This window comes from Cottoperca gobio, chromosome 9 (assembly GCF_900634415.1).
Source record: "Cottoperca gobio chromosome 9, fCotGob3.1, whole genome shotgun sequence".
NCBI lineage: Eukaryota > Metazoa > Chordata > Actinopteri > Perciformes > Bovichtidae > Cottoperca > Cottoperca gobio.
Window position 1 is genome coordinate 6,837,079 of NC_041363.1, and position 18,767 is coordinate 6,855,845.

Genomic DNA, 18,767 nt, shown 5'->3' on the forward strand with positions numbered 1-18,767 from the left:
GAAAAATGACAAAGACGTATTGCCATAATTCCACGGTATTGAAAAGCTTCATTTATTTCCAGCCTACCGCAGAAAAGCGATACCCTCCGAGTGTAATTAAACCGCAATCTTCCATCATTAGTCATGCCATGACAGTCTGCCTCTGCCCAAACGACCCTCTCAGCTCCAGAGGTGTGAACAGCCAGTCTGTTAGGGGAGGGTTGGCTGTGTGTCTGTTAAGTAGAGGATATGGCACCATTTAAATAAATCCATTTCACTGATCTTCATCCCACCCCCCCCCCCCCCCACTCACCCCGCCCCACCCCCCCACTCTAGGAGCACCAAAATAGTCAGAAGCAGCCTGGAGCATGGATTTATTTGTCCTTGTTGATCCTTCAGCGAGAGATGGTACCAAAGCACTTTACAGAAGTTTGACAACATTTCCTTTGTCTCTTATGACTGTATTGTTTTTAACAAACCTTGGTGTACATTTGCAAAAGTCACATTTACAATTATACAATTTTATCAAAAGTTACTCATTAACAATGATATGCAAATTTAATTGTTATAAAATACCATTATAGGGAAATGTATCTACAGTAAATAACACTGATGTTGTGACATGAAACTATGTTTTCTTGGACTGTGGTTGTCTGAATTATATAGCTTCAGCGTTATCTTAAATGTTATCTTTTCTGATTTTCTTGGAGTTTTTCTAGCTGAGAAAAATGAATAGTGAATGCCTCTGCCTGGTTGATATTCATAAGTACACACAAAAACAGTGTTTTATGTGGCCTAGAATAGAACATAGATTTGATCCAAAGTGATGCTTTTTTTTTTTTTTTTTTTTTAAACCTGCATGGAAAATCAGTTGAAAGAAGATAATCACTCATTTTAGCAATCGTGCAGATAAAAAAAGCTCAAAGCTTGTAAATACAATGCGGTGTTACTCTCTCTGTGTTGGATTATCCCACAAACAAATACTCAACCTGTAAGGAACACAGATATTGGAAAAATAATAATACTCCAAAAGCCAAACTGCAAGACAATCACATTAATATGGCACTATATTTATATGTTAGGCTATAACTGTACTGTATATTATTATCTATTGGCACTGTGTGGCTATTTCAACTGTATAGTATTATAAAAAACAACAACATTGTATTGTATATTTAATGTAGAAGGTGAGCCATAAGCTCTTTATTCACATTATGTTGTAGTATTTAAAGCATATATAGATATATAACTTCGTTGTTTTTATATATATAAGAAAAAAACAACGAAATTAACCATAGGCAAGATCATTCTAATAATAATCCATAGAACAATTGAATTGAAATACGTGTATGCGACTCTTTCTGCGCAGGTTTGATCCACGTGAACGCAGACAGAACGTGACACTGCGGAAGTGTCATGGCGCCGTGCGTCATGCAGTGTCAGAAGCAGCACGAGCACAAAACAACTTGTAATGCTTCTTCTCTTACAAGTCTGGACTTGGCATCTAAATAAGACATCCGAGGAGTCGTAACGTAAGTATCTGAGGAAGTATAGCGTGTCAAAAGCTTTTATTGACAGCGTTTACGTTCACTATACTCGTTGTATGCTTGTATTCGTGTTTAAATGTAGACACGTGTTGCAGAATTTTTGCCGCTGACGCAATAACATTAAAGATTACAAGCTGTAATCGTGATATAAACAAAGTTTAAAGGTGTCATTGACTCGTGCACTTAAAATGGCTGTCAGTAGTTTGTGTCACTGAAGTGTAAGCGTTGCTGTAAGAGCAGAGGCCCATATGTTCTAGAAATAAAGGCTGTCTCCATTCAGAAGATCACTTCTTAAATTAAATACTGTACACAAAAAAGCACAATATAGAATATTTAGTTTTTTCCTGAACAAATTAATTTGCCATCACATTTAAAATACTCAACCTCATCTACGCTTAGCTGTAAAGATACACTTGATTAATTCTGTGTATGTAAATGATTTAAAGCAATATGTGAGCATTAGCTGCTCGGAAAAGACATCAACAAATACAACATAACATAATCGCATCATATTTGTTATTCCATTATCAGTGGAAGAACTTTAAGTTACATGTTTGAACGCAGTCAGTATCTATCTGTTCGTCTATCCACACTATAACATTACTTTTAGTAAGAATACCTTTTAGTATTCGTATTGTTCATCAGTCACACATATACAAGATCTTTATTCCTTTCTGCCAAATGTCTCCAGTATAGGATGGCCGATTCAGGCTCAGGTGACCCCAGTGGTCAACGTGTGCCAACAACTCCTGGAGGGAGCGGGACGGGACTTCTGATGGGCCGCCGACCACCCGCTGCCATCTCTACTGGCCGTCTCCCCTCAATGCGATCAAGAGACCTTACCCTGGGAGGAGTGAAGAAGGTGACGCACTGGATCTCATTGTTAGAAAGGCTCATTGTCCAGGATGTTGCTCTTTGGTCCCACTACTTAAGTTCTGTTTTTGTGTTTGTTTAGAAAACGTTTACACCCAACATTATTGGCCGAAAAGCCAAAGAAGAGTAAGTTCTCACTCAACCTCAAAAGGATAAATATTAGATGTCAAAAAATATGGATTCAGCTATTCCTTTGACTGTTGGCTAATGGCTTAATCTTTTGACAGAACAAAAGCTGAAGGCGGGCAGAGGAGAAACAGGGTGGATGCAGGTCGCGGTCGGGGTCCGAGAGATAGAGGCAGGGGCCGAGGTCGCCCGGAGATCATCCAGTCCCACTCTATTTTTGAGCAGGGCCCTGCAGAGATGATGATGAAAAAGAAAAGTAGGAGTTCAGCTCACTCTGTACTGGTTGTTTTTGTTGTTGTTACAGTCTATATTACACATGCTTGAGTGTGTCTTGCATCCCTGTATCACTCGCAGGTGGCTATGAAAATGAGAAAGAAGCTCCGAGCATGGGACCTTCACCCATCATCAATATCAAAAAGGAGAAGAGAGAGACGGAGGAAGAGACCAAAGAGATTCTTGCCAAGCTGGAGAGAGATACTGTTAGTCCCTTTTTATTGTCACTCATCTTTATTACGTCGCTTTATTTAGCTTTTTCCTTGAATTTCACTTTCCCTTTTCCTTTTCCATTGCATTCTTTCAGTTTATAGACGACCCCTTCTTGAGAAGTGAGCAGAGGAGCTGCCCCTGTCCAGCTTCCCCTTGCTGTATCGGGATGGGGATTCACGGAGGAATTTAGTAAGGCTGCTGTTAAAATTGAGAAGGTGGAGGACGATGGTGAACCAATGGAACCTGCGGTTGAAGGTAACAAGATACAACTTTAACGTCTTGTATCTACGTAGCGGTTACCATGATAGCTGCTCTCTCAAACTCCATATTATCTCCTCTTCAGTGAAACAGGAGCCAGAGGAATCTGAAATAAAGAAGACAGAGTCAGCTTTCAAGCCCCCTCCTCTCCCTGAGCCTGAATTTCTTCCTGACCTGCTGCATAGATGGAGTCTGAGCAAAGGAGAGGAGCTGTTCTTCATCCAGATGCCTGACACGCTACCCGGCCAGCCTCCAACCCTGGAGCACAGGCCGGTGAAAACAGAGGTGCAGTCAGAGGACGGACAGACCGTGCTTCTGAAAACAGAGTGTCAGGTACATTTAGGCGTCGTCTGCATGTTGAATACACGATGATGTCGAGGTCACGTGTGTAAACAGTCTTTTGATTTTAAACAGGAGGAGGAAGCCGAAGAAGGCAACTGCAATCTGAAAGACCTGCGGGAGGGTCTTGTAGGAAAGATGCTGGTGCGGAAGTCTGGTCCGGGTCCAGCTCATGATGGGACAAGTGATGCTTGATGTGTCTCTAGGAGCATCGTGCTCTTTCCTTCAGGTATGACCGTAGTGTTGAGTGTCTCCAGACGTATCTGTTTCTTTAAATTCAGCGCAGCTCTGTTTGTCTTTCAGTGTCTTTACGGATCATAGAATAAACGTTTATTCTGACATGCTTTTCTCTTCTTCCCCCCCCCCCCACCCGCCATGTTTTCTCAGGAGCTGGTTTCTATTCGCTCGGAGGGAAGAACAGGGGACTTGACTGTATTAGGGAACGTCAAACACAAAATGGTTTGTTCCCCAGACTTTGAGTCTCTACTCGAAAGCAGTGCTTGATTCTCATCAGAGCTGGTGAGGACTGAGCCTTCTGGATACTTGTGGCGGGTTGTGTGACAAGATGTTCACGTTAACCGCGGACTCGCCCTTTGGAACCTGACTTCCAATACAACTACGAATACTGTTGATTGCACATCTGATTTTTCAGAGTGGCTGAAGTAACATATTGAAACACACTATCTATAAATATGAAACGTATGAAGTTTTAGTTTCTTGTGGAATAGGCATCTTAATTCAGGGTTCAAAGTTTGAATGGTGTGCCAAATTTCATTTCTCTATATCTGAGTTTACTTGACAAGACTGTACATGGGTGTAAATGTGTGAATAAAAAAAAAAAGGTTTTTTGTTATCCCAGTATTTTGGTGTGAAATGCTTTTTAAATAGTTGCTTTTAACTTTCCTTTAAGGATCATAAAGATACATTTTTGGTTTAATTACTTATGTTTTAGGTTATCTGAGATAAAAGCCTCTTTCCCACTCTGCTGCTCTTCTCTTTAGCCTTGTCAGTCTAAAAACATGCTTCAATTCACATTTCAAAATCACCTTTATTGGCCAAGTATGTGTACAGCTACAAGTCATTTGTCTCAGTTTTTTTTTGTTGCATTTTGCACTTACATAGACATCAACAGCTAGGAACAAGGACAACAGCTGAACAAATACATGTAAATAATAGACAGGACTATTATTACTTATTACTATTATGTAAATAGTTGTGTGTGTGTGAGAGAGAGAGAGAGAATAATAGACAGGACTTATTAATAGTGTGTGTGAGAGAGAGTATGTGTGAGAGAGAGAGAGAGAGAGAGAGAGAGAAAATATATTTAAAAAGCCCAAATTACCAACAATAACATTTTAATAAGAAATAGTGCAAAGAAATAAATACTGAATGGATATACATATGTAGGCTGGATGATTACGTACAGTATGCATAAAGAGCTGTATACTGTAATATGCATTATCTGTGCAGTCCATTGCACAATAGCGCTTAACCATATTCAGCTTAAAGTAATCTCAAACAATTTCATTAAAATAAATATGTTAAGTCACTTTTACGTCACATTAACGAATGAGGTAACACAATGGTGATTAAGCCTATGACCTACTAGTGAAAGTGTCTGTGGCAACATTACCAGAAAACAAAAAAGTTACATGCCTTCTCAGTAAAACGACTGTGACGAAGTTGCTTATGATATCACATGTGTCATGAAAATATTGCTCCACAGCGCCCCAAGTGGTCATACAGTATATTAATGTAATTGTTTAATATAGATGCAGTACCTTGTTTTGGCCAGCAGGTGTCAGGGCAGTACTCAGTGTGTAGTTCAGCCGAGCGGTGAACATTTCTAATGCGTAACGTAAACCGGCAACGAGCCGCCCGTTGTCTGCCCATGTTGTTCGCCGGGTGGAGTTTGGTTATACAGTCCGCAAGACAAAGACAAGTGATTGACCAGTGGGAGCTTACTGTACGGGAGCAGTACGTAACGTGAGGTTAGTTAACTATTAAGTATATTAAACTACTTGCTTGTGAAATGTTTGTTAGGATAGTAACCTGTAAGATACTAAGTTACCAAGTAAGCTTATAACAAAAAGGTTGGCTCAGCATTTCATGTACACCCGGACGGTCGTCTCGAGGGCTGAGTGCAAGCTAGCTGAACGAGGTGGAGCACGGCAGGAGACACAATTTAGCATAACTGTTAGCTCGGAGGCTACAAGCTAACTTTAGACATTACATCTTCCGTGTGGGTACATAAGTCTTGAGTCTTACGACCCTACCACTAGCTGAGCTCGTGCCTGAGCTCGGGCTTTTAAATGATCCTAGAAAGCGTTAGCCGTTAGCTGTTGGTGTTGATGAGCCTTGCTAACCCAGTGGATGGAGCCTCTTGTTAGCAGCACCATCAGAGGAGATGAGGACGGAGGGCCTCCGACGTTATCTCTGCACTGTGGCTGATAACAGTAACGTTAGCTTATAAAGTTATCTGGCCCTTTGCTGATAAGCGATACTTGAACATAAACCATCAATAGCAGCATCCGTTTCTTTTCAGAATAGCCAGAGGCTAGCACTAACTTAGTGGGGACCGTTCTTGTTTGCGTTATTAAATGACACCATATGTGCTTGCTTCAGAGGACATATTACTGTGATATTGATCATCTTGATCGTTTGTTTGTACATATCTCCAGGTCTCTGTTCCACTGAGCTGCAGAGCCCCAGGACCTCCACCAGACAAGGGAACCACCTGCTGTGCCGAGTTGTTTCATTGTTTACATTGCTGTCGCCGGCGGGGAGGCTCTCCTGGAATAGCTCAGGACATCTGCACCGAGGACCTGCCTTTATTTAATCGCAACTGCATTCTTACTCCTTTTTTTTCCTGGAATTTAATTCAACTGAGTTCCTGAAACCGATTGATGTTGAAAATAATGAAATTCGTTGATATTGCCCAAGGGGGCAACGTCAAGATGGTCCCTAGTACTTGTATTGCTTCTCTGTTCAGTGTGAGAAGCTCCATCCCCTAGTTATCTTGATGAAGGTCTTTTTCTGACCAAAGATAAGGGCCATTTGGGCCAAGAGGTGGAGTCCTGTACCTCCTCTGCCATCCGATCTCAACTATCTGATAGATTTCATCGCCCTCCTGACTTCAAGATGGAGCTCTTCTTCAACCCTTTTGACAACTTGGTGTGTATCCTGCTGGGCATCTCCCTCACCGTGTGGTTCACCCTGCTGCTGGTTTTCATTATTGTGCCTGCCATATTTGGGGTGTCCTTTGGCATTCGACGTGTCTACATGAAAACCTTATTAAAGCTCTTTGAGGTAAGCCCTTGCTTCATTAATAGCCCACTGCTCTCTGTTTATTTGAAGAAATTAGGAAATGTTCACACAGTTTGAAGCGATGTGTTAATAAATGATTACTTTTGGGTTGAAGAAGAGGATGGAGTGGACACACTGTATACATTACACACAATGCTAAAGTACATCTCAAGGTGTGTTTCTATTCTTCTATTCTAGTCATATTGAGTCTCGGTCTGTCCTGTTCCTGACAAAGATCCTGTTGGTTAAAGTTGCTGTCTCTGTTCTTTAAGGATAGTTTGCATTTGCTTTGACTGTACATTTTGTCCACCCTTCCACGCAACATTTACAACAGCTATGTTTGCTTCTGGGGGAAGCTGTTATCTGTATAAAATATGCATTTTAAAGCTGTAGTTCTGCTGAAGTTAGATTTGAGCAAATTGCTGAGCTCACATGTACATTTCATGACATTTGTCAGGTGCAGGCTTTACGCTTGTATTCACTAGCTGCAGATTAACATTACAGCCACAGAGACATTCTTCTCTTGTTATGTAACCAGAGAAAACAGTGGTGCAGACCTTGTCAGTAACTGTTGTCTGTGACACGGCTCCAACAGCCTGGAATATTACAAACTTATATGCAGTTTTTACTCTCTAGAAATGAGTTTATAATAATGCATCAGCTTCATTGTGCAAATTTGAGGCTTGTTCAAGATGATGGTGTTCACCATTTAATGGTCTCCTCGACTATTTGACTCCAGAAACATTTATGCAGTTTCCCTCCTTCTGCTATCTCTGGTGTAGCTTCACTAGTAAAGCTGTCATCACTTTCCAGCATGTACCACTGAGAGCAGGGCTTGTGCCAGAAATAAATGGACCAGTGGGAGATATCAGGGACGCTCTTAGCTCATGATTCCAGTAGCAACCATGACATTTGGAGAAGAGGTCAAAGGACAGATGCAGTACAGAACGCTTTGTACTATTTGCTTATGTGTCATTGTTTGCGAAGGTTTGAGGCTTGTTGAATTAATAATATATTTTTTTAATGGATAACCAAGACACCACATACAGCGGGATTTTGGTTTTGTAATCAGTTGCTCAATTAGAGTTTGAGTTGCTGTTCGCCCATCAGTGTGACACAAATCATTATTTCCTGCTCACTCGAGTCAACGTTATTTAAACCCACACCTTTCATTTCTGATAGGGGGGGAGATAATTCTCTTTCCCATGCAGCTCTGGAGCCAAATGCTAGCACGATGGACTCGCTTTATTTTGTCCCTGGTCCCTTGCCAGCTCTGTGCTCCTCCCCTCTCTCTCATTGCTGTCAACTGCAGCTTGCGTGTTAATAGTAACAACAGGATTTACAGGTATCTGTTAAAGAAAGCAGGAATATGTACCAGCATACTGATCAATGAAATGCAAATACCACTGCTGTGGGCTAAAAGTCTTCAGTCTCTTTCAGACCGTTGGTCTATTTTCAAGCTGGCATCGTGTATCTCTGAAACAGTCAGAGACAAAACAGATTTCACTTTGGCCAAAGTCTTAAAACGTGTGTATCGACAGTTAATGCAAAGTAAGTAGAAATATATTAAAAATGATCTGATTTAGGGACCGTAGACTTTCTACATTTGAGTATAATAGCAATGGTGCAGCTTTGTTGAACTATTCTTTAACTTTATCATTGATTGGAGTTGTGTGCTGTGGTATAAACTGTAGTTTGAGACCGTTGGCTAAAAGTGAAACACATCCAACACCTTCCAGTCCATAACTTCCTGAGATTTCCTGCTTGTCAGGCAGCTAGAACACCGTGTCCTTTTCCCCTGCCTCTCAGTGGACACTGCCCGTTTGTTTTTGTCTACCTATTGAAGAGGGAGTAATGGGCATTACAATATTAATGTCTTAGAACAAGGCTGTGGTCACAGATAAGCTATGCATATTATTGGCCCAGGATGAGGTCAACTTCTGAGAATTCAGAATCTTGTTTCCTCAACTTTGTTCAACTTTTGTTTACAGCATTAATAACTACACAGAGAGATAACCATTAGAAACCTTGAGCAGGAAGCAGCTGTGACTCTGATAATAATGAAAAACCTGCTGTTTTAATTGAGTTTCTTGTTCAAATCTAGAAATGCATATATCGCAACAGTTTTTAAATAGTGGCAGCTGTTTTTAAATAGTGGCAGCTGTTTGCTACAGGAACTTGTTGCATGATGGATGGGCTCCCTTTTCTAAATGTTTTATGGCCGGAGTTTTTTTTTGACATTCCTTTTTGTTGATGTTTAATTTGTTGATGCAGTAACATGCTACATTCTGTGGATTGTTTGCTCACTCTTGTATTTTTACACACCTTTTTTGTTCTTTCTTTGTAGTGGGCCACACTAAGGATAGAGAGAGGAGCGAAAGAAAATAATCACCACTTGCACAAACCGTACTCAAATGGTAAGATGTGCTATCAGAGTGCATGCTCAGTAGATTTATATGTTTAATAGGCATTCTGACATTATTACTCTTGACTGTTCCAGCTATCATTGCCAAGGAGCCCACCTCCTTGGAAGAGGAGATAAAGGAGATCCGGCGGAGCGGCAGCAACAAAGACCTGGACTCAGCCTCCGAGTTTGAGATGTCTGACATCTTCTACTTTGCTCGGCGAGGAGTGGCGAGCATCATGGACGATGAGGTGACCAAGCGGTTCTCCGCTGAGGAGTTGGAGTCCTGGAATCTGCTGACCCGCAGCAACAACAACTTCCGCTACATCAGCCTGAGGCTGACTGTCCTATGGGGGCTGGGCCTGCTGATCCGCTACAGCTTCCTGCTGCCTCTCAGGTATTAGCACCTCCGACATAGAGGTTGTTTTATATTAGAAGAATAACCCTGAGACAGGGCCTAGAACGGATACTAGACTCTACTACAAGTACTGCAGTGACAGTCATTGAAGTGTGTGTCCTTAGTATCAATTCATTTAACTAATTTCTGCTTTTGGATTTGACAAATGTGAATATTGTCACAAGTTGGGAATTGTGTACAAAATGCCATTTAAAAAAACAATGATTATTTGTCCCAATTTTACAAAACGATTACACTCCGATCAAATACTAATCAACCCGGTGAGATGCTGTGACTATTTGAGGAGCTGCATATGAAATAGATGCCTGGGAGGCACAGAGCAAGTACCTGTGCATGGTCACGGGGGCTCGAGGCAATCCAAGCATGCATTAGACAAGAAGTGATCTACGGGACTGTTCTCCATCACAGGGCGAATGCATAAACACATTCACAGCCAATTGTGTGTTTAACCTACCTGTAAAAATGAATATATTTGGACAGATGGAGTTAAGTAACATTAAGTGTTGGCACACGCAGTGAGGTAAAGAGGGAGATCCTCATTCACGCTCAGCTTAAACAGTCACAGGGACAGTGACTCAGTACTAAGCCTGTCTGGCTCATTTCCAATTGCCAGTGGGGAGACGAATCAGGTCACCGCTGCACAGACAGACATCATTCTCGTCTCCCATCCAGTTAATAGACTCTCTCATTCACTACTTGTCTTGTTGCATATTGACCTGGCTCACTCACAATCATGAAACCTTCGCCTCTCAAGTGTTCGTTTAATCCTTGTCCAATTTAATCAGCCCCATATCCAACCCTGAATGATTGGTTGATCCAGATTATGTCGACCTGTTGGCCAGTTTAATCATCTCCTGCAGCTCTGCAGTCTATTATCAGTGACGGTGTGGGGCGGTGAGGAGAGAGTGATACTTTTGAATGGATAGCATTACTCGTGACCTTTTTTACATGTTATCCGAGTGGTTACTCGGTGAAAGGTTGTAGTACAGAAGGACATTATTAAGGCCTAGGGTCTTGTTCCTGCATTTAAATGCCAGTAAAACACGAATTTAACACTAAATCTGTTAAACCAAAAGGTGGAATCGCTCCTCTCTGTGTTGTGTAGACATGAAGTTGCTTCCCTTCTGTGAGATGGGTGTAACCTGCCTGTCTATCTTTCAGGGTAACGCTTGCCTTCACTGGTGTCGGCCTCCTTGTGTTCCTCACCTGTGTTATTGGGCTGCTTCCCAATGGAAGGTAAGACTAATGACAAGCTGGTCTGTTTTAATTTATCAAAAATAAATGGGTTTGCTCTCCTGACTGACTGTTTGTATGCTCCTTCTTGCAGGTTAAAAAACTTTCTGAGTCAAAAAGTCCATTTGATGTGCTACAGAATATGTGTCAGAGCTCTGACTGCCATTATAACCTACCATGACAGGTGAGGGACCTATGCCCATGTTTCACACCTCCTGTAAGTTATGTGTCTTGTACCTTTCTTCATTTTTTGACTCCTCCATAGAACAGCATTTTCTTTTAACACGGCATTAGTGGACTTCTTGACAAAGTGCTAACAGTCCGGATGAGAAGGGAAGATGGAGCACATGTGGGAGCTTTCCTCTGAAATCCTGTATGCAAACAGACACTCGTAATCTATTTAGATCACAGGCATATAACTTGCGGAAATGATTGACGCACAGAAGACTCATAGCAGCCAGACCAGTTTCTTTAAACCCTACGGTGGTTGGGACACAAAGACGTGTCTAAGGAAAGCTTGTCATTACTCCAGATGTACCTGTGTATGTATTGAAGCAAATATCTTTGCAATGTTCCTGCAAGACACAGTTCTTACCCATGGCTCCTTATCATCAAGCTGTTTGTGGTTACTCTTTATCATAAAGGTTAGCATGATGTGGGCTGCTGCTGGTCGACAGCTCTTCTGTTTCTAACACTGCTGCCCCAGTGTTTCCCTGCAGTTCCTCAACTTCTTGGTCAATTTCTTCATTTCTTTTGTATACGGTGACTTGACAACCTATCTCAAGTTCTTACTGGAAATATTGATAGATATAATATTTTTTCCTGGTGCTGTCAGCAATTTTACAATTTGTCAAATTCAGCGAATATCTCCTCTCGGTCTGCTAGCTGTCTGTTCTGTGTGTGCACAAAAACAAAAGATAACTATGTTCATACACAGCCCTGGCTCTGTAAATGAGACGTATATAAAGATACACAACGTTATTCCAGCCGCTGGGGCTCGTTCCCAGGATAAGGGAAAGTTCATGGTTGTATAAAGAGAGGAAAATCTGGAGGGGGGGTATTTGTTCGGGTGTTCAAATATCAACAATCTCTGTAGAATCATGACTCATGGCAAATGGTTATGGCTCTACACAAGCCTCGACTAAAACGTCCGGTACAAAGGTGTAGCAGTGGATTATTGACATGACAAAATAAAGTTTGTGACGAAGCTCTGCAACGACGCTCACTTGTTCCCTGGAAGTAACTACATCTGGCAAACGGAAAAACCTTTTACGCAAGGTGACACACATTTCAAGAGAAAGCGGGTTGCAACTATTGGCTTTCCCAATGCCGTGTCTTTTTTTTCTCGAACATGACCTCTTGCCGTGACAGGAAAGGGGTCAGCATCAGATTGCATGAGGACAGACGAGTTCTCTTTGGAGAACAGAAACCAGGGTGTGTTCGCACTGGCAATACGTATGAAAGAGTGGGTGCCCGAGGCTACACCCAGACTGTCTACATTCATAGTCATTGCAGCAGGCGTATGAGCCTAAGTGAAGCACAAACCCCTCTTTGGTAATGCCATGTCATACACAAAGCCGAGGCACACTCGATCAAGCTGCAGTCATTTTGTAAACATAAAGCATGGCGCCTGGAGCTGCTGAATTCACATAGCAGACGTTGCACTATCCCGTGTTATGATCATCATGAGTAGTGAGGATTTAGTTTTATTTAAATGTGGCAGAGTATGAATCTAAAAGGAACATAAAGCAGTAGACGGAGCTTTTAGAAAGAGGATGGGCACATGCAACAGGATGTGGAGGAGGAAGTAAATGCTTTATGTATTTGCCAATCAACTGTAGTACAGCTGGTGTTGTTTATGGTTAGCCGCAGCGCAGGCGTGACTGAAGTTGACTTTAAACTGTTGAAAGACATCTGAGTCATTGTTCAGGTGGAAGTATCTCTGTCTGTAGGGGGAGAACCAGAGGGTTGCTGGTTCAAGTCTCCGAGTTGACCAATCACGGCCCCTCTGGGTATTTTCCATTCCCACAGTGAGATGACTCATCGTTACTATTGCTATCTTGAGGCACCAGAAAAAATATTAGTTTCTTATTGGAATGTGAATTTGCGCTACTATTTAGATATTATATATCTATAATTATATCTTTACATTCATGGAGGAAAAACACATTGATTAACACCGAAGAGTACTCGTAGGTGAGACTAGACATGGGACGATATGAAAACTTTAGGTCATGATTATCCCGGCCAAAGTAATTGTGATTAATGAGAAATTAAAACTCCTAAATTGGCACTAAAACATAATAAAAACACTATTCCATACATTTTGTTAAGAAATATTTGTGTTGCATCACAGATGGGACTCTGTGTACACCCTTTTTAATGAAACAAACTATCTTAAATAAGGTAACCCTAAATAAAGGATAAAACATTGTGTGAGCCTTGTTCTTTCTTGCATCATAACGCCTGTATTCTTTCATAGCCGCTTTTTCAAGTCACTCGTGAGGATAGTCACGATTCTCCCGATAGTGGAAATTTACCCAGGTCAATTTATTTTGAGTCTCTTTTTTTTTATTGCAGTTCGTATTTCGTCCCATTCCTAGGCGAGACGAGGATCTGTATCATGTCTTGAAGCCTTCTGAATGTCAGCCATCGAGGCCTGGCCTGTTGTAACACGTATTCCTCTCTACTCCGGGGCTAAAAATACACAAGTTTCAGTGAAAGCGTTGCTCTCTCTTTCTCTATTTAAGATCGTAACTCTATCTTTGGAATGAGGACTCGGTAGGTTCAGGTCGTGCATGCTCTGGGGGTCAAACCCTTTTAACATATCCACCACGAGTTGCTTTGTTTCCCCTGAGAGTACTCGGCGAGACAGTCGACTAAAGCGTAGCCAAATTCTTCTCTGGAGTTTTGACTTCAGTTTGCATTGTTCATTATGTTTTGGCACTTGTTCAAATTCTTGATAACTAACCCTACAGGAAACCCCTTTGTGATGCACAGTGTAACACTCTTCCTGTCTCCACCTTTACAGTGAGAATAAACCCAAAAATGGAGGTATCTGTGTCGCCAACCACACCTCACCCATTGATGTCATCATCCTGGCCAGCGATGGCTGCTATGCAATGGTAACTATCCTGATGCTTAGCAGGAAGCTACACAAACATTGACACGGGTCACTCTTACCTCGGCAGCTGCTTGTCTGTTGAAATAACGTTTGTGTTTGTGTTTGTGTTGTCAGGTTGGTCAAATTCATGGTGGCTTGATGGGGGTCATTCAGAGATCCATGGTCAAGGCCTGCCCTCACATTTGGTTTGAACGCTCAGAAGGCAAAGACCGACATCTAGTGGCCAAAAGGTAACATTACAACCTTAGTTTTTATTCCATGTCATGTTATTGTACAGCTTTAAGACTTTCTTTGCATTCAGCTATTCAGTTTGAGTTGATCTCAATATTGAATTTGAGATTTTGTGTTTTTAAGAATCTCAAAATGAGTTTTTAGTAACCTACGTACTTCTTGTATTACAGATTGAGTGACCATCTAGAAGATAAATCTAAACTGCCTATTCTCATTTTCCCAGAAGGTGAGTTTGTTCAATGATCTGGTGCATAAAGGAAGACGTGATGACCAGTCGTCTAGTTTTCTTAAAAATCCCCAATTTAATTTGTATAAATACTCCCCAGGTACCTGCATCAACAACACGTCAGTTATGATGTTTAAGAAGGGCAGTTTTGACATTGGTGCCACAGTCTACCCTGTCGCCATTAAGGTAAGTTTCAGTTTTGCGAGATGTTATTTTTTACCTGCTACATCTTATTTGTTTGTCCATAATACTACACGTATTGATTATTCATTGTGGTGTGTTTGACCCTCACAGTATGACCCCCGCTTTGGAGACGCATTCTGGAATAGCAGCAAGTTTGGAATGGTCAGCTACCTGTTGCGTATGATGAGCAGCTGGGCCATCGTCTGCAGTGTGTGGTACCTTCCTCCCATGTCTAGAGAGGTGAGACCTCATGGTTAACGCGATAACAGGTTATTGAAACGATCAACATTAGCTGAGGAAATCGTTTTGTTTGCATCCAGGACCTAAAATTCACAGAGGATTGCTTTTATAGTTGAGAATATCTGCGCTGTGGTTTGTTTGCCTGTGTTATTTATGCCAATCTTCTCCGACAGGAGGATGAGGACGCCGTACAGTTTGCCAATCGTGTAAAGGCAGCAATAGCCAGGCAAGGAGGACTGGTCGACCTCCTGTGGTAAGACCCATTAAACCCATTGGTTTCTACCACTTCCACATACAAACCCTATGACTGACGAGGGATCATGTGCATTGCTGCAACACATGGGAGACCATTCATCCCGGACTGCTGTCATGGGTTAATATGCAGTTTGATGTGACTTTGGAAAGGAAAGGCAGAGATGTGATCAATAATATTAATAACTACTGTTTTCATTTAGGAGATCCAGTCAAGTGGCCCTGGTATCATGACTGTTGACTTACTTGCAATGGCTTATTGGGCCTCTCAATAAAACTGAGCCGTTGTTCATTTTATTGGTTCCACCTGTGCATTTCCTGCTATGACTATTTAAAATGCCTGCCATGAGAACGGTCAATAAACAGCTAGTGTGTATTTGGTCTGCATTTCATTGCTTTGGCAGGAACAAATCAGAAATATATCATTTGTGTGAATTGCATTATTGTCTATTACTGCAACATAATCGTCACTAATCTGCAACTCTTTTGCAGGGATGGAGGCTTGAAACGAGGAAAAGTAAAAGATACCTTTAAAGAAGAGCAGCAGAAGCTGTACAGTAAAATGCTCGTGGGCACCCAAGAGGACCGCAGTCGCTCCTGAAGGACCTGTGTGGAGGTGGACGGCCTCACTTGGGCACCTCTGACTAAATAGGCAGTCAGCAGCTCCCTCTGTATTGGAGCTCTTGGACTGGAAAATTCCCTCTCTGATGTCAACAGTACTCCATTTGGCTTCCTCGGTCACTGCCTCAGACAGGCATGTTCAGTTTTTGCGTCGCTGTTACAGGTCATTCAGAGTCTGCTGCCCTTTGTTGGAATAGCTTGACTGAAGCCTTGCTTGCGTTAGAATGAGAATAAGGTGCAAACTGAAAAAGGAGCATTGTCTTCCATGTTGGCAGTCTTTAGAGGGAACACTTGTATTATCTATCATTGAGTTTCTGTCTTTGTTTGGTAGTTTGAAATTTTTAATTTTTTAACGTCATGTTTGTATCACACTGTTAACGTTACAGAGCTGATCATACCCGGGACATAGAAGAGAGTTGATGAGAACGGATTTGTTCTTAAACTAAAACCTGTGATTGAGTTGGGGATTTGCATGACTGGCATGTGCCCATGATTTAGGGCACGATGCCAGATTTTGTTACATTTTCAGATATTTTTATGGGCTTTTTCCAAGAGAAACAAATTGTATTTTAAGCTTTGTGTTTTACATCAAGACTTGTATCAACACACGTGGTCACTATAGGAGTTACATTGCCGTTGAGCTCCTATAATGTTATCTGTTTCTTCTATGGAATGTGTAAATGATCACATTATGAAAGGGAAATCGTGCACCCACAGTTACTCTGAAGGCAGATATTTCTTAATGTTCTAGCACATAATACAGCATAACTGGAGTAAAAGGGTTTATAGTTCATTCATTGACCCTTTGGCACACAGGTAGTGATGTAAGCTAATGACCATCACAGTTTATCTCCTGACTAAAACATGGTTATAATGACTATCTGTATGTATTCATACTAATACACTTCCTAACAGGCATCATGTTCTACCTTTGCTTCCTGCCTGTGCAGTGACCATGTTGCCTAATTTATTTGAAGTAAACACTAAAAGCTATTGTCTTTATTTCCCCTCTCATCAGTGATCTTTCTAACGGTTTGACCGCCTCGTCAAGGAGCTTTTAAGAAGGGTTCCGCTGTAGTTTGGACTCCCTGTTGAGCAACACAGTTGGGCAGCTTTGGGAGTTTCTCCCTAAAGCCCCCATTCCTCTAGTTACCAGGGACAGTTCTTTAGATCGTGTTGAATCTGTTCATCAAAATAAATGTTCAAGAATGTGTCTCTACCTTTTGACTTCAGGGTTTTTTTTGTGCTTCTCACATCATCTGTCATGTTTGTGTTCCTCTGCAGGCACGAAAGGTCCCATAACATGGCTGCAGATGAAAAGTCAATATCTGTATTTATTTATTTAGGTATGTTTATGCAGTTTAGTAACATGTGTAGGATAAAAACACTTGAGCATTACATTCAAATGATTAAAATAAGCAGTCATAGGTACTACAACTATATTAGGGAAGATGCATTCAAATTGCAACATTTCCTGTTGCTAGATATTTGCCACTTAAGTGCAATGTATTGCAAATTGCACCAAATACTAAATGTGTTATAAGAGGTATCAATTGTCTTATTTACTTCCAAATATATTCCAAAATCAAATCCCGTTTAACTTGCTATTATTAGAAGTGAATGTTTTTGCTCTCGATCAGTTTGCTGCTGCTTTTCTGTGCTGTTCTTGGCAAGCCAGGACTGGTAACATTTCCTGTCTGATTTATTGTGTAGTGGGCGCCGCGCTGCTATAACACAGTCTGGCGTGAGGATTGAGAGCTTTATTTTGAACATTTTTTATATTTAGAATTTATTCCCTAGTGTAAAATGTACTCCAGGATTTCAGTCTTAATAATATCTCTTTCCGTGGAAAGATGCAACCCTGTGCTGCTGATTCTTTTGCAGCGGCTTTATCCAGAAACTTAGGCCTCTTCTGGCTGCTTATAAAGTGCCTCAGTCCTTTTCAGAGAAGTTCCCCCTTTAACTGTCTTTGTTTCCAAACCGGTGATGGACGTGGCAGCATTCTTTTGCATCACTGCTGCAATAGTTTCAAATGGATCTGTTGGAGAATAAAGCACACAGTGGTCAGGGGAGGAGCAAGAGGAAGTAGGGAAAGGGCTCAAAAGGTTGGCTGTGAAAGCCATGCCATGGTTGAACAGCTCACCAACAGCGCTATGGAGAGCCAGTCTGGCCCCCAGCAGTCTTTGCTTTACCCCGGGCTGCTGGGCCGGAGCTCAGACTGCTGGATGGCACGGATCCATCAACTCCAAATAAGACTGTTAACAGCTCAATGCTCTACTGGGTAGAACAAGCAGCTGTAGCTGTGTTGTAAAATATTGTGGTTACACCACTGTTGTGATGACTGTAAAGTGTAGGAAGCAGGCTGTTCTAGAGAATGTGACTAACCTGTGGGTCTTTCTACTTAAAAACAAAAGTAGTCCCACTCGTCTGTTCTCTTTACACAAGGAGTGCAGCGGCTGTGCAGTTGTTGCAATGTATGTAAAGGTAATAACAGCGATTACACACCTAAGGTCAAAGTCACAAAGATATGATGCCTCTTGGTATTTCATTGTGAAGCTTTAAAGAGAAAAGCAAAGTGTCCTCAGTGAAAGGATAGTTCATTAAAAAAAAAGTTTCACAGAAAATAACACTTCCTGTTGAGACTTCGCAGAGTGAGCCTGTGGTATGTTGTGTGGTGAGGCCAGACTTTCAGGTTTTTTTTATTATATTATGGTATTTTACATTATCTTAAGAGTTATTATAGTAGAATAGCATTCAAAAGGGGTTTACAATCTAGTAATATAATAAATGAACTAAGCGGATCATGGCCAAATACATTACAATTACACATGCAATACAATGATGGGATTATGTTCAGAGGAGGTGACACTTTGCAGTGATGTCCACGACCTTAGTGATAAAAGCTGAGCGTCGTTATGGAC

At 41.5% G+C, this 18,767-nt stretch overlaps 2 protein-coding genes across 2 annotated transcripts; both read left to right on the forward strand.

Annotated features, from left to right (window-relative positions):
- The first annotated feature begins 1,348 nt into the window (after positions 1-1,348).
- polr3d (polymerase (RNA) III (DNA directed) polypeptide D) lies at positions 1,349-4,469 on the forward strand. The gene is given in 11 exon segments (XM_029440372.1): positions 1,349-1,511; positions 2,218-2,388; positions 2,482-2,525; positions 2,627-2,781; positions 2,880-3,004; positions 3,106-3,135; positions 3,137-3,266; positions 3,355-3,602; positions 3,684-3,767; positions 3,769-3,837; positions 3,996-4,469. Coding segments are annotated over 10 exon segments (1,167 nt in total). The 5' UTR covers positions 1,349-1,511; positions 2,218-2,223; the 3' UTR covers positions 4,113-4,469.
- Positions 4,470-5,446: 977 nt separating this feature from the next.
- Positions 5,447-17,067, forward strand: LOC115013151 (glycerol-3-phosphate acyltransferase 4-like). Its single transcript, XM_029439171.1, has 13 exons — positions 5,447-5,599; positions 6,290-6,917; positions 9,262-9,331; positions 9,415-9,715; positions 10,898-10,972; positions 11,064-11,153; positions 14,001-14,094; positions 14,208-14,323; positions 14,495-14,550; positions 14,651-14,736; positions 14,845-14,973; positions 15,147-15,226; positions 15,718-17,067. Exons 2-13 carry the CDS (start codon positions 6,750-6,752, stop codon positions 15,824-15,826), a joined length of 1,374 nt encoding a protein of 457 aa, XP_029295031.1. The 5' UTR covers positions 5,447-5,599; positions 6,290-6,749; the 3' UTR covers positions 15,827-17,067.
- The last annotated feature ends 1,700 nt before the right edge of the window (positions 17,068-18,767 follow it).

Excerpts from the sequence above, each read along its gene's own strand:
- LOC115013151 (XM_029439171.1), top strand. The coding sequence starts at position 6,750 with ATGGAGCTCTTCTTCAACCCTTTTGACAACTTGGTGTGTATCCTGCTG. Across the intron at positions 9,716-10,897 it reads AGCTTCCTGCTGCCTCTCAG|GGTAACGCTTGCCTTCACTG; the intron begins GTATTAGCACCT and ends TCTATCTTTCAG. Across the intron at positions 14,974-15,146 it reads TTCCTCCCATGTCTAGAGAG|GAGGATGAGGACGCCGTACA; the intron begins GTGAGACCTCAT and ends CTTCTCCGACAG.